The sequence below is a fragment of the Cervus elaphus genome, chromosome X (assembly GCF_910594005.1).
Source record: "Cervus elaphus chromosome X, mCerEla1.1, whole genome shotgun sequence".
Classification (NCBI taxonomy): Eukaryota; Metazoa; Chordata; class Mammalia; order Artiodactyla; family Cervidae; genus Cervus; species Cervus elaphus.
Genome location: NC_057848.1, coordinates 26146318 through 26161864, shown reverse-complemented (window position 1 = coordinate 26161864; position 15547 = coordinate 26146318). Strand labels below are relative to the sequence as shown.

The following is a 15547-nucleotide window of genomic DNA, read 5'->3' as shown; positions in this document are numbered from 1 at the left end:
AATAATCAGACAACATACGGCCTTGAAATACTCCTTTCCCTCTTTGGAACCAGTCTGTTGTTCCATGTCCATTTCTAACTGTTGCTTCCTGACCTACATACAGATTTCTCAAGAGGCAGGTCAGGTGGTCTGGTATTCTCATGTTTTTAACAAATTTCCACAGTTTGTGGTTATCCAACAGTCAATGGCTTTGACATAGTCAATAAAACAGATATAGATTTTTTTTCTGGAACTCTCTTGCTTTTTTGATGATCCAGTAGATGTTGGCAATTTGATCTCCGGTTCCTCTGCCTTTTCTAAATCCAGGTTTGAACGTCTGAAATTTTATGGTTCAAGTATTGTTGAAGCCTGGCATGGAGAATTTTCAGCATTACCTTACTAGCATGTGAGATGAGTGCAATTGTACAGTTGTTTGAGCATTCTTTGGCATTGCCTTTCTTAGGGATTGGAATGAAAACTGACGTTTTCCAGTCCCATGGCCACTGCTGAGTTTTCCAAATTTTCTGACATATTGAGTGCAGCACTTTCACAGCATCATTTTTTAGGATTTGAATTAGCTCAACTGGAATTCCATCGCCTCCCCTAGCTTTGTTCGTAGTGACGCTTCCTAAGGCCCACTTGACTTCACATTCCAGGATGTCTGTTTCTAGGTGATTGATCACACCATCATGATTATCTGGGTTGTGAAGATCTTTTTGTACAGTTCTTCTTTTTATTCTTGCCACTTCTTCTTAATATCTTCTACTTCTGTTAGGTCCATACCATTTCTGTCCTTTACTGAGCTATTGAGTCCATCTTTGCATGAAATGTTCCTTTGGTATCACTAATTTTCTTGAAGTGGTCTCTAGTATTTCCCATTCTATTGTTTTCCTCTATTTCTTTGCACTGAACACTGGGGAAGGCTTTCTTATGTCTCCTTCCTAGTCTTTGTAACTCTGCATTCAAATGGGTATATCTTTTTCTTTTTTTTTTTGGAATAACTTATTTATTTTGTTTTTTTTTTTTTCATTTATTTTTATTAGTTGGAGGCTAATTACTTTACAATATTGTAGTGGGTTTTGTCGTACGTTGACATGAATCAGCCATGGATTTACATGTATTCCCCATCCTGATTCCCCCTCCCACCTCCCTCTCTACCCAATCCCTCTGAGTCTTCCCAGTGCACCAGGCCCGAGCACTTGTCTCATGCATCCAACCTGGGCTGGTGATCTGTTTCGCTATAGGTAATATACATGTTTCGATGCTGTTCTCTCGAAACATCCAAATGGGTATATCTTTACTTTTCTCTCTTGCTTTTTGCTTCTCTTCTTTTCACAGCAATTTGTAAGGCCTCCTCAGATAGCCCTTTTGCTTTTTTGCATTTATTTTTCTTGGGGATGTTCTTAATCACTGTCTCCTGTACAGCATCATGAACCTCCATCCATAGGTCATCAGGCACTGTGTCTATCAGATCTAATCCCTTGAATCTATTTCTCACTTCCATGGTATAATCGCAAGGGATTTGATTTAGGTCATACCTGAATGGTGTACTGGTTTTCCCTACTTTCTTCAATTTAAGTCTGAATTTGGCAATAAAGAATTCATGATCTGAGCCACAGTCAGCTCCCAGTCTTGTTTTTGCTGACTGTATAGAGCTTCTCCATCTTTGGCTGCAAAGAATATAATCTGTCTGATTTCGGTGTTGACCATCTATTGATGCCCATGTGTAGAGTCTTCTCTGGTATTGTTGGAAGAGGGTGTTTGCTACAACCAGTGCGTTCTCTTGGCAAAACTCTATTAGCTTTTGCCCTGCTTCATTCTGTACTTCAAGGCCAAATTTGCCTGTTACTACAGGTATTTCTTGACTGCATACTTTTGCATTCCAGTCCCCTATAATAAAAAGGACATCTTTTGGAGGGTGTTAGTTCTAGAAGGTCTTGTAGATCTTCATAGACCCTTTCAACTTCAGCTTCTTCAGCCTTGCTGGTTGGGGCATAGACTTGGATTACCATGATATTGAGTGGTTTGTCTTGGAAATGAACAGAGATCATTCTGTCTTTTTTGAGATTGCATCCAAGTACAGCATTTTGGACTCTTTTGTTGACTAAGACTTCTACTCTAATTCTTCCAAGGGATTCTTAGCCATCTGAGTTAAATTTACCCATTCCAGTCCATTTTAGCTCACTGATTCCTAAAATATTGATGTTCACATGCACCTTTACTATTTCCTTTTTACCAGTCAATGAGCAGAAGGTAAATAAGTTGGCAGGGATGTGTGGAGTGAGACGCCCATGGCCCTTTAAACCTGTGGTTCAGGCCTTCAGCTGTGAGCTGCAGATCACATGGCAATGAAGGTGATTAAATACTATGGTGGGAGACCCCTGACTCACTTATATAAATCCTTTAAGCCAGCAATATTTCTTAGGATTAATGTGCTAATAGCAAAAGATTCACAAAAGATGCAACAGAGAAATAGCTTCTGGGACAAAACCTTTCCTCTTGGGACAAAGACAAGTAATCCTGTCAGCAAACCAGCTGCAGAGGTTACATGCACGGTCAGGTGAGGCCTGGCTAATGCATTTATCCACAGCCTTGTCCCAGCGCTCCTTATTCCAGGTCTGGCTAAAAACAGTTTCCAGGGATTAAGGGAGCCTAGCAGGTTGAACGTTACTCAATGTGGAATGTCCTTAGCATTATTCTGAGTAGTCACTGAGAGGACCTCAACCTCTAACATGTTCAACACCAGCCTAAGAGTAATGAGAAAGAGTTTAGGGTCAGCGGGCTTAGCAGAAGCTTTACTGAACACCCAGGGCAGCTTGCATTCTTCCTCAGAAGTCTGTTTCTCTCACAGTTGCTTGGACTCCTATACAGAAGCAACTCCCCCAACTGCACTCCTATGGGCCATGAAAACTTCACAGCAGGTGTTAGACCAGCCCCATAAGGAAACTTGTGGCTCAGGCACAAGACAACTTATTAAAACCACTCCACCTTGAAGCAAACACACCTACCCATTATGGAGATGTGATGCAAGAGTGCAGGCTAAGCAAGGACATGGAGGGAGGAGAGGAGGGAGAAGGTGAGTTACATGGAGAAAGTAACATAGAAATTTACAAGACCATATGTAAAATAGATAGCCAACAGGAATTTGTTGTATGACTCAGGGAACTCAAACAGGGGCTCTGAGACAGACTGAAGGGTGGGATGAGGAGGGAGGTGGGAAGGAGGTCGGGAGGGAGGGGACACTGGTGTACCTATGGCTGATTTTTGTTGATATGACAGAAAACCACAAAATTCTGTAAAGCAATTATACTTCAATTTAACAAGTTTTCAAAAAAAAAACAATAACTACTGAAAAGAATGAGCTTTAGTGTTTATAGAAGAAAAAAATGCAGCATAGTTGATTTGACCCAAAGGCATTTCCACAAGGCAGGACTTTAGAATACCCTTTCCTCCAAGGACAGGCTCCAGGATTCACCAGTTGATGAAACACTTACCACCTTACCACAGAAAGAATTGGGTGCAGTATTGTTGTTTAGTCAGTAAGTCGTGTCTGTCTCTTTCACAACTCCATGGACTGTAGCCCACAACACTCCTCTGTCCATGGAATTCTCAAGGAAAGAATATTGGAATGGGTTGCTATTTCCTTTTTCAGGGGATCTTCTCGACCTAGGGACTGAACCAAGTCTCCTGCATTTACAGTCAGATTCTTTACCATTGAGCCATCAGGAAGGCCCCAATGCAGTATATCATCTTGTTAAATTAGAAACCACAGCAGCCTCTTTAAATACAGACATTTCATATGAACACACAGAAAGCAGGTAGCCCTAGTTTTGGTTCCCCCAGAATCACACCCTAAAATAAGAATTCTAGGGCAAGTAGTTTCCTTGGGAGATGTGCTTTACAGGAGAAGGATGGAGAGCTTCCATAGAGATAGGAAGGGAGCCAAGAAAAGGTACATTTCAAGAAAGATTAAGGGAGCTTAATCCTGCTGGAGAACTCTGCAATCCTATGGAGAGTTATCTGAGTTATCATGTTTGAGGGTGAGGGAGCTGGGGTATTTATACTCAGTTCTTATGGGTCATAAAGCATCAAATCTCTGACATTTTCAGTCTGCCCTGAGCACTGACAAACTAGGTTTCAGGTACAAGGAAAAAACCTCCAAGCCACTGACGAGATGCTGGCAGTTTAATGTCTGGCTGGTATGTGCCATAGCCATGAGGCAAAGGGGACATGGGCAGGATCTGCCACACAGGTCTTCCTCAGAAAATCTCCCAAATATTAGGCCAGGAGACAGAGTTTTTAGGCAAACATGTTGTTTCCCCCAGAGTATATTTTTCTTTCTTTTCCTTCAAGCAGATCGCAATTTTCTGGAGTTCTATCACTAGGAAGAGGCAAAGGCACAAAAGAAGAAGCAGGTATTAGTTTGCTAGGGCTGTCAGAACAAAGTGTCACAGACTCGGTAGCATGCACAACAGAAATTCATTTTCTTTTGTTAAAAAATATTTTTTAATTTATTTTGGCTGTACTGGGTGTTTGTTGCTGCACAGGCTTTTCTCTAGTTGTGGCGAGTGGCAGTTACTCTCTAGTTGTGGTGCACAAGCTTCTCATTGTGGTGGCTTCTCTTGTTGCAGAGCACGGGTTCTAGGTCACACAGTCTACAACAGTTTCAGTTACCAGGTTCTAGAGCACAGGCTCAACAGTTCTGGTGCATGGGGTAGTTGCTTCGCAGCATGTGAGACCCTCTCTGATCAGGGATCAAACCTGTGTCTTCTGCATTAGCAGGCAGGTTCTGTACTATTGCTGCTGTTGCTGCTGCTAAGTCACTTCAGTCGTGTCCGACTGTGTGCAACCCCATAGACAGCAGCCCACCAGGCTCCCCCATCCCTGGATTCTCCAGGCAAGAACACTGGAGTGTGTTGCCATTTCCTTCTCCAAAGCACAAAAGTGAAAAGTGAAAGTGAAGTCGCTCAGTTGCGTCCGACTCTTAGTGACCCCGTGGACTGCAGCCTACCAGGCTCCTCCATCCATGGGATTTTCCAGGCAAGAGTACTGGAGTGGGTTGCCATTGCCTTCTCCGTCTGTACTACTGAGCTACCATGAAAGCCATAGAAATTCATTTTCTGACAATTCTGAAGGCTGGAAGTCCAAGATTAAGGTGTCAGCAGGTCAGGTTTCTGCTGAAGCCTCTCTCCTTGGCTTGTAGATGGTGGTCTTTAACCTTCTTCTTCTTATAAGAACCACAGTCAGAATGAATTAGGGCCCACTCACATGACCTCATTTAATTTTAATTACCTATCTTGAAAGTCCCTATCTTCAAACAGAAGCACATTCTGAAGTGCTGGGTTTAATGCCTCAACATGTGAAGTTGGAGGGGGGTAAAAATTTCAGCCTATGACAGAGAGTTAATGAGCATATTCATCACTTAGATTTGTAAAATTTCTGTTAAGAAGGAAAGCAGTATTTTAACCAGGGTCAAGTAAGGGTCAAGTTAGGCTAACAATGAATAGGTGGAACTTTAACCACTGTCTTAATTTGGAAGAGACCTTTCATGAGTTCCTTGGGATCTCAGTTCAGGATGTGAGGATCACCTGCAATAAGATCAGCCTTGCCTTTCAGTAAATCTTAGCTCTATTGTATTAAATCCTGAAATGCAGAAATGATAAGGACCTAACAGAAGCAGAAGAGATTAAGAAGGGGTGGCAAGAATACACAGAAGACCTATACAAAAAACGTATTAATGACCCAGATAATCACAATGGTGTGATCACTCACCTGGAGCCAGACATTGTGGAATTCGAAGTAAAGTGGGCCTTAGGAAGCATCACTACAAACAAAGCTAGTGGAGGTGATCAAATTCTAGCTGAGTTATTTCAATCTTAAAAGATGATGCTGTGAAAGTGTTGCAAAGCCAGCAAATTTGGAAAACTCAGCAGTAGCTACAGGACTGGAAAATGTCAGTTTTCATCCCAATCCCAAAGAAGGGCAATGCCAAAGAGTGCTCAAACTACTGAACAATTGTTCTCATTTCACGTGCTAGTAAGGTAATGCTCAAAATGTTCAAAATTCTTCAAGCTAGGCTTCAACAGTATGTGAACTGAGAACTTCCAGATGTACAAGCTGGATTCAGAAAAGGCAGAAGAACCAGAGATCAAATGGCCAACATCTGTTGGCTCATAGAAAAAGCAAGAAAATTCCAGAAAAACATTTACTTCTGGTTCATTGACCATGTTATAAAGCCTTTGACTGTGTGGATCACAACAAACTGTGGAAAATTCTTAAAGAGATGGGAATACCAGACCACCTTCCTTGCCTCCCGAGAAACCTGTATGCAGGTTAAGCAGTAACAGTTAGAACTTGACATGGAACAATGGACTGGTTCAAAATTGGGAAAGGAGTATATCAAAGCTGTATATTGTCACCCTATTTATTTAACTTATATGCAGAGTACATCATGTGAAATGTTGGGCTGGATGAAGCATGAGCTATAATCAAGGTTACCGGGAGAATTATCAATAACCTCAGATATGCAGATGTTACCACCCTTATGGAAGAATTCGGGGCAAGGCCAAGTGAGGGAGGGAGCGAAATGAAAGGGAGAGGGCTGGTGGTCCAGGAACCCACCAAGCCACAGACTTCATGTGATGGACTGGTCCTCTTGGTCAGCAACCCCCTACCAGTGGACCACATGGAGACGGATGGAAGGAGTCAGCCCTCTCTGACCCCCTGCATTCTGTGTCAGCAGAATTGGAAGATGCTCAGGCACGTGAGGCTGAAGTCCAGCCCAGGACTGTGAGTTTGGAGGCTGCTGTGTCAGGCTCCTGGCCTTTGTTGCCTTTGTGATTCTGTGTTTCTGCAGCCACATGAGGCCCTGGGAGCCCTGGGAGACGAAGTTCAGCTGTCTGTCCTTTGGACAGCCTTATGTGGGTATCACCTTAAACAGTGTCAAGACCCTGGAGACGTGGTGGCGGCCCGTGCTATGTGGCCACTGGCACTGTACCTTGGCCGTCCACATCACGCAATGGGACTGGGAGAACTCAGCCTGGTGGGAGATGCTGGAGCAGAGGCTGGGGATGATATCCTCCCAGATCCAGGCCTTGCTGCAGGACTGGGACAAGTTCGGCAGCAGATTGATTGCAGGCCAGTGACACCCTGCCTCGCACTGCCTGCACGGCCCCAATGCTGCCCTGGATCCCAGCAGGGTTGTGCTTGTTTGTTTTCTGTTGAACTAGTTTGTGAGGTCGGGCATGGCGGCTGAGGTTTCTTCAGAGGGACAGCAAGGGTCCCTGGGCTGGGAACCAGCTGCCCGAGGTGCCTGATCACCACTCTGGGCCTCAGTCCCCGTTTGTGCTTGAGGCAGAGGTGGGTCCAGGCCTGCATGTGGCACTTGTCTGTGTGTCTGTGTGTCTGTGTCCCCACGTGTGTCCGTGTGCCCGGCAGAGACCATGAGAGGCAGTAAAGCACCCAGCCTGGGTTCCATACCCACACTGCCTGAAGCTGGGCCTAAGCAAGTCCCCTGACTCCCCAGGGGTGAGGCCCCACAGCAACACCTGTCTGCTGGTAAATTCCTTGGGGACCTGATGTCTGCTGGCCCCTGCTGGGGCCCTCCTGCTCTGTCCCTGTGGCCTGCAGTGGGCAGACTGAGAGCTGCCCGTGGCCTGGTGGGTTCATGGAGCACCAGGCCTCTCCCTTTCATTTTGCTCCCTCCCTCGCTTGGCCTCGCCGTGAGTTCCCTTTGCCAAGGTGAGACCGTCTGAAATGCTCAGCCAGAGGACCCAGTTCACCTCGTGTTCCCTCCACGATACAGTCTTAGTCTCAAGCAGGTGCAACTTTGAATGACCTTGTTCTCATTCTGTGTCCTGACCACACATCTTGTGGTCATCGGGGGCATTTTGCTGTGCCTAGAAAACCTAGGTCCCGACTAGGTGGAGGAGCTGGAGAATCAAGGCCTGCTACCCGACCTGCAACAGAAGTACATGACTGTGCTTGCCAAACCCCGCTGGCTGCTGCAGCCCATCGCTGGGAGGGGCGGGAAGGACATCTTCCAGGTGGACATCCTCCAGCACCTGATCCTCTTTGGGCAGGAGGCCTGTCCAGACTGGGCTCTCGAGAGGAAAGTGACCGAGAGACCAGAACATGCTGATACCATGCAGTCACCATTGCGCTCTCTGGACTTGCCCATCTGGTTCTGTCTGAATCAGCCCCACGCTGTGGTGCCCACTTGGTGCGGGGCCAGGAGCAGGGACTCCACTCACAGGATGCTGCTCTGGACTCAGCAAAAGACTCCGGGACTTTGACCTTTACGAAATGATGGTATTGCCACTTGTTTTGGCCCTGCTGGGTCTGTGTGGTTGAGAGAAATGTGTTGTTAGGAAACCGGTTAATGTTTTTCCCTCTCTGTTCTGGTCCAATCTCCCCAATGTTGGAACAGTGTCCAGGGGGTGATGGGGTAAGGCTGGGGGCAGGGCTGTGCACTGGCAGGCAGAGAGGCCCACAGGCCCAGAAACAGGCCACGGTTTATCCTTGCACATGACCCTTGTCCTATTGTAAAGTGTCCCTTGGCTGTCAAAGCGCGTGTGTTGGATGCAGTGCCTGGCCGCCTCACATCCAAAGACAGGCTCCTAAGTACAGCTCTGAGGGCAGAGTGACAAGGGCTGGTGTTCACCTTGTCGAAACCTTGTACTTGTCTTTGGGTTTGGGGTAATGTGTTTGCAAGGCGCTTGATGGTTGGAGTGACCCTGCTTTTCAGTCAGCCTTTTGGTAGGGGGGGCCTAGATCAGGAGCTGGGATGCTCAGCTGCTGATCAGAAACTTGTGGCATCATCGGGATACCCAGGAGGAGCCCGTTCTGCTGCAGGGTGCATGACTCATGGAAGGTGACACCTCCAAGGTCAGGAGCCCAGCTGGGCCATCTGCTGAGTGACAGGAAAGGCCCAGGGACCAGTCCACCCTGGGTTCACCTCAGCGCTCAGCTCATGGGTCAGACCCTTGGATGAGCCTGTGAAATGCTGCTGTTTCAAATGAAAAGAGACCATGGGGACTGAACTGAAGCCTGTCTGGTGCATGGGCTTCCAGCCTCATCTGGCTCACCCTGTGCCATGTGTGAATACAAAGGGCAGATAGAAAGAACACAGGTTTGCAGTTCTCACTTGATTGTTTATTTACTCCAGTGGAGTTTTGCTTTACTTTATCAGAGCCAGAAATATATTTTTGATTACAAGAGAGTGCTTTTGAGTGTTCCTAGGGATCTGGCAGCTCAGGGATTGGGCTTTTTCTTGGCCTGCTCACAGAGGGTGCACTTATAATCTGAGGAATCTCCCTGCTCCTCCTCTGACTCAAGGGCCTCATCTGGGGCCACGACTAAAAGGTCCGCCATCAGGGTGGAATAACAAGTGTTGTACAAAGTCATCACCGATTTGTAATCTGGGTTCACTGAGGGGCTCTCAGGCAGTTCCCCTGGGCTGTCCCTTCCAGCAGTAGCTGGGGGCACAGATGTGGCACTGTTGGATGGGCCTTCTCCACTGGGGCCACCCTGCTCACTGGGGAGATGGTTTCCCCCAGCCTGGCTGGCTACACTACCCATAGACCAAAGGTCAGAAAACACAAATGAGCACTGGCTGGGGGTTCTGCAAGCAGTGGGCATTCCCTTCTGGACTTTGTTGCCAGCCTCTTGGGTGAACTCATTGTGGTGGAGTCGGGGAGAGCGTCTGGTCGCCATCACTCGCTTCTTTCTCTTTGGGGTCGCTGTTGTTCCAGTGGCAGGCTGAGCAGTTGTTCTGGGGTCGCCTTTCCTCTGTATGTTCTGCAGGAGGAGAGGTTTGTCTCTCTGAAAATTGGAGTTGCGATAGATCTGAAAGGAAATTAATCACTTTAGCCATGAGAGGGGAGAAGAGCCCTTCCTTGCCGCACTCTCCCCACAACCATCGGGTCATGCCTATATATGGAGACAAGGTCTCTTCATTCCTGGCAGGTTATGAGGCCCTGGAATGTCACTCCCTAGAGCTCCCCCGGGGCCATCCTTGCTTGAGGTGTTCCCAACCCTCCCTGACATCAAGTGGCCCCTCAGGATCTGGCATCACCACCGAAAATTCTAAAGGGGTGGGGGGGTGGCAGGACATGACAGACCCTGCGTTCTCCTCTTTCCTTAACCACTCTCTCATGAGAACAACATTCTCCTGGGAAATGAAACCCATCAGCAGTCAGCTCATCTAGTCTAGTCTCCCCAGAAGGGCATTCTACATTACCATCATCTTCTTTCTTCCTGCAGAGCGACCTGAAGGGCGGATTTTTCTGAACCCATACAGGTTCAGTTCATGAATGAAGCTCTTTATGCTGTCTGTCTCGCAGATCTGATCCACACCTCTGCGTTGGAGGACCTCCATCTGGAAGAGATCTGCCTCGATGACCACCATGTCTCCCTTATCATTCCAGTGCACAGAGGTGAAGGTTGTATCCTCCACGATCCTCCAGAGCTTCCTGGGGAAGGACAGCCCAAAGCTGGCGTTGTTCTCATCCTTGTTGGCCATTTCTGGGTTCGGGCCCTGTGGGGGCAGATTGTCCTGGAGGCCTGGATCTGGGCCCTCAGGTTGGTCACCCTGCTTCTCCAAAGCCTCCCCTGAATCCACATTTGGATCCAGGGAGGAATCACGGGGGTCCCCTGCTGAGGGCTCCCCATCAGTTGATGGGGCCAGCAGCGCTGCCTGTGCCTCATGGGAACTCTGACTAGCCATTGAACCAGTCTAGCTCAGGAGCATTCTCTACCAAAGCAGTGAATGCTCAGGGCAAACAGGCCTCAGACCAGGGTCAGAGTGCCCCATAAATACTCTCTGGAGATTCTAGAATCTGGGTCATGGGGCAGGCAGCCAATTAAGTGGCCTGCTTCCTTAACTGTTTCATGATGTCACAGAGGTAATGTGGAGAAGCAGCCTTGCCCCAGTGTGGGGGAGGGGCCTGGGGACAGAGATGGGATCCCCAGCTGGTCTCTTGTCTGAAAGTAAAGAAAAGTATGTTTCAGGTTGCCTGCAAAGGCTCCCATCTGCTGCCAGGTGCCTTGTTTCAGGGGGCCAGGCCCTGGATGGGCTGACAAACATCCCCCTGTTCCACCCCCCTGCATACCAACTGGCAGGCCTGTGGCTGGCTTCTGCTGAAGGGCCTGGCCCTGGAAAGTCCTAGGTCTCCTACCACCAAGAGAGATCCCAGGGGTCAGATGGGCCCCTGGTGACTGTCCCTCCCAGAAGATGGGATCTGTAGCGGACTGATTGGCCTTGCCTGAGTTGGTGGCCCCTCCATCCTTCCCCCTCTTCTGGCTTTATTGTCTTCCAGCTGGCTGCTGCCAGTTGGTCAGTCCCGCTCAGTTGGCCCCAAAGTCAGAGTCCTGTTGTCCTGCCCCCACCGCCCCCCAGGTCAAACTCTCCCCAGAGTAGAGATGTGCTTGAGCACAGTGGAGCGATCTCATATTCCACTTGACTGTTCCCAAACACTTGAGACACAGAATCCCCAGGAGACTGTGTGGGAGGGCAAAGCCAGGCGTCCACTGAGCTTGCAGCCTCCCACATTCTGCCCACCCCCAGGCATCATCCCACTGCAGATCACACGCTGTTGTCTTCAGTTTCCAATTTTTCCATAAACACCACTCTGGTGGCCCTAGAGCGTTCACTTTGGGAACACTTGCATGTGCTTTTCCCGTCCCCTTCCCTGAGCCTCAGATTCAGCCTCCCTGGTGGCTGCTTTGAAAGCCCTGTTTCCTTTTGTCAATGGGATGGTTGGGCTTCTGCTACCTCCAGTTCTGGCTGCCCACATCCAACTTGGGTCTACTTGGGTACCTTCCTTTTGAAGTACTTGATTGGGGGCTCAAGGCACAGCCTGTTCTATTGAAAACAAGCATTTCACTGGTCCTCTTCGAGGCCAGCTCTGATCTTCCCCACCCCTGCCCCTGTCCCCACCACCACTGTGAACCTGTTCTCCATTACCCAGATGGCAGGTCCATCAAATGATTTTGTTGGCTTATGGGTTAGGTGCCTTTCAAGGGCCTTCCTTTACACACAGTCACTCCCAGGGACATGTCTGACTTGTTGAGCTAGATGTGACCAAAGGAAGCCCCCATCTACCTGTATTTGAAAAAGGATGAGAGTCCACGTGTGGGAATGGATGGAACTCCAGTGAGAATCATCGGTCTTCACTGCACATGAACAGTAGAGCAGTGGGTTTGGAGATGCGTGTTCTCTGGCATTTGTGGGCCACTGTTCTTGAAAATCAACATGTAGGAAACAGACTGGCACCTTGGAAAGGCAGACTATGAGGACTCTAGGGCATTGTCTCCCAGTTCTGCCAGTAGCAGGGTCATTTGCCCTGTGTGAGGGCCAGTCCCTGGTATCTGAAAGGGGAGAGCTAAGAGGGTGTGGAAGAAGCTCTCCCAGGGGCCTTTCTGCCTAAGGACTGGTGGCCTGGATGAGCTCGAGGCTTCAACTTGGGCTTCCCCATGGCCTTTCTGCTTCTAAGCAGGTTGACAAATGTTTCTTTCTGGTCAGTTCATCTGACTGGGACATGACTCTGGAGGCTGTGAACATCGGTGGGGGCCCCTGGTGACTCCTCCAAAGGGGACGGAAGTTCATGGAATTGGTGGGCAGCCTGGCTAGGTGGCCTTTCTTGCCCCCTCCATGTTCGGGGTCCCTCCTCACCCCCTGGGTCATGAAGAGGGTGCCTTTTATGGTACCCCTCTTTCAGGTACCACCCAGGCCCTGGCAGTGGGTTTCTGTGGCACCGAGGGGGTCTTTGTCAGCCGTGGCTTGGGACATTTGTGTTGTGCACACACAAGCCCTCATGATGTCCAAGGCCTTCCTTTTTCAGCCTCACTCTCATGCCCCTGCACTTGGCGTCCCCGCCCTGGTGTCCCCAGGCCAGAGGCCCTCCAGCTGCTCCCCTCCCTTGCTGCAGTTTGGGAGCCCTGGAGCCTTGGGGGTCCACCTGTGTTACCTTCCTTCCCATATCAGACGAGACTCCTGTAGGACCTTATCCCAGTGGGCACTAGGACCATACAGTCAAGCTCTCCCTCCCTCCTGCTCAGTGAAGAGCTGATCAGCCTGGCAGGTTCCATTGGGCAGGAGGCCCATGGCAGCAGCAGGGACAGGGCACTGTCCTCACACAGGAGGTGCTGGCACTGGACAAGGATGCCGGCCCCCAGCAGAGTCAGTTCTCAGCAAAGCACAGAGCAGCCCCACAATGCTTCTGATTCTCCTTGTCCCCTTCCTTTCACAAGCCTGTGTTTTGTCACCTCAGAGGCATCGTGTAGCACTGAGAAGAGGAAGGCGTGAGAAGTAGGAAGGTCAGGCTGTGGCCTGGGGTGGGCAGGAAGGGTGGGGGCTCCAGATGAATTGAGACCAGAACTCTGAGCCCACCCCGGCCCTCACTAGCACGTGGTCTTGGGAAGATGCCCAAGCCCCGTGGCCTCAGTTCTTCACCTGGGAGGCAAGTGGGTGTGAGGAGCCCCGTGTGTTGGGCTGCAGGATGTGAGTGAGGGATGAGACAGAGCTTGCAGGGCCTCGTGACTGTTGGCCCTGTGATGACAGGGCAGGAACTTCTCACACTGTTGCCCCCAGTCACTCCTCCACTCCACTGGATGGGGTTGGCTACTTTGTGGTCCAGGGTGGGTTAAAGAATATGCACCTCAATAGGATATGGACTTCCTAATTAGCCAAAACAGGATGTTTCATAAATAAAAGTAAGAAACTTTTCTACTTAGACCGTAGTGGACCATAGTGTTAGTCTCTCAGTCATGTCTGAATCTGCAATTCCATTGACTGTAGCTTGCCAGGCTCCTCTGGCCATGGAATTCTCCAGGCAAGAATACTGGAGTGGGTTGCCATCCCCTTCTCCAGGGGGAATCTTCCTGACCCAGAGATTGAACACAGGTCTCCCACAATGCAAGCAGATTCTTCATTGCATGGGCTACCCAGAAAGGCCCATTTCCAGTTAGAGGACCTGTGAAATTTGTGTGTGGAGGAGTGTTCCAGCAGGACCCAAGATGCTCCAGGAAATAGAAGCAAGAACCACTCTCTGCATGTGTCCCAGCTGGTCTTCCATCACAACCCTTACTTTTTGTCATTGCAGCACCAATAAATGTTGAGTCTTTGATTACAATGCCCAATTACAATGAAGATAATTAAAAGCTAGGTAACAGCTTGAGTTCTGTGTCCCTGGGACCAGGAAAGAGAGGGTCAGTCCATGGATTTCTGGGCATCATTTCAAGGGAGTGATGGGAGTTCTTCAGGATTCCTAGCTGATAGGGGGTAGAAAACACCTACGCCATCTTTGTGGTCAGCACCAGAAAGAGATCTCTCTGGGGTTTATCCAAGTCCCAAAAGGACACCTTCCAGCAATGTCCCGTTTCCCCTCACTCCCACGATGCACCTCATATGACTGTGGCTCCTAGACCATCGCTCTACGTGTGGGTGTGTCCTGCTTCTCCCAGTGTCCCCACTGCTAACACAGGGCCTTTCACGGAGCAGAGGCTCCATAAAGGTCTTTGCAATAAATGAGCCAGTGAGGAGGGGACTGCTTGACTCAAGATGAATTGCTACTTCCTTTGATAACCAAGGAAAATCCATATAAACCGAGATCACTTAGCTGTACAAAATGACACACACAAAGTATAAGAAGCAATTAATTCACTACTATCACTTTTTATTTTCTAATTTTCCACCAACTATATCACTGCTAAATAAATTCACATTTCCAAAATCATTCTAATTCTAATTCCATGTCATCTTGTGCAGGACCACAAAATAAAATGAAAGTGTTCTTAATCTCTTTTACAGAACAGGAAAACTCTTCATCTTGAACTGGTTGAGTACAAACAAAGTGTGATCAACGTCATTGACATAGTTAGGTACTGGAATGCACTGTCTTCTCTAAAAAGGAATAACATTTGAAAAATTCCTAAAGAAACAGAGATGAGTCTCCATGTCATTGTAGAGAACAGGACCACAAAGATGCCACACACCGGGTTTCCCCAATGGGCCTGGACCCTCACTGCTGAGAAGGCTGACTGTTCCCTCTTCAATCACAGAGGGAAGGATCAGCCTCCTTTCCTGTCCCCAAGAAAAGCTGTTGGACGTGGGCCTGGAAGGAGCCTGGCTGCTGCTCTGGCTCAGAGTCCTCCCCCCTCCTCCCTTGCAGCCTCTGCAGAGGGAGTGGAAGGAGCTGGGACCCTTTCAACTGACTCTGTCCAAATACTCCAGGACTTTAAACCTGCTGGTCTCTGCATAGACCTGGGGACCCCACAGGAACGTGTAGCGAGCAGGGTCACTGTCAGGCACCAGCTGATACACCAGGTACCCCTCCTGCACCCACACTTGGGTCAGCAGCATCCTGAGCTCCCCATAGATGAAGTGTTCCTACCGGGACACACTCCCTTCATGCTGAGTGCTGCCCAGATCTCCTCCTCAGGGGCGTGGTCATCCTCCATAAAGATCAGGCACAGGATCACCACCAGGAGGCTGGCCTTGGGCAACCTCTGCCCATCCCTCAGCATCTCATTGAGGGTGAGGCCCAGGGAGGGGACCAGGATATAGGTA

General features: G+C 48.9%; 1 protein-coding gene and 1 pseudogene across 1 annotated transcript; one reads left to right on the top strand and one right to left on the bottom strand.

Annotated features, from left to right (window-relative positions):
• Nucleotides 1-6839: 6839 nt before the first annotated feature.
• Nucleotides 6840-8273, top strand: LOC122689397 (annotated as a pseudogene).
• Nucleotides 8274-9231: 958 nt separating this feature from the next.
• On the bottom strand, nucleotides 9232-10705 carry LOC122689150 (heat shock transcription factor, X-linked member 3-like). Its single transcript, XM_043895336.1, has 2 exons — nucleotides 10220-10705; nucleotides 9232-9825 (listed from the first exon to the last, which is right to left on the bottom strand). The coding sequence occupies exons 1-2, from the start codon at nucleotides 10703-10705 to the stop codon at nucleotides 9232-9234; spliced, it is 1080 nt and encodes a 359-aa protein (XP_043751271.1).
• Between the last annotated feature and the right edge of the window lie 4842 nt (nucleotides 10706-15547).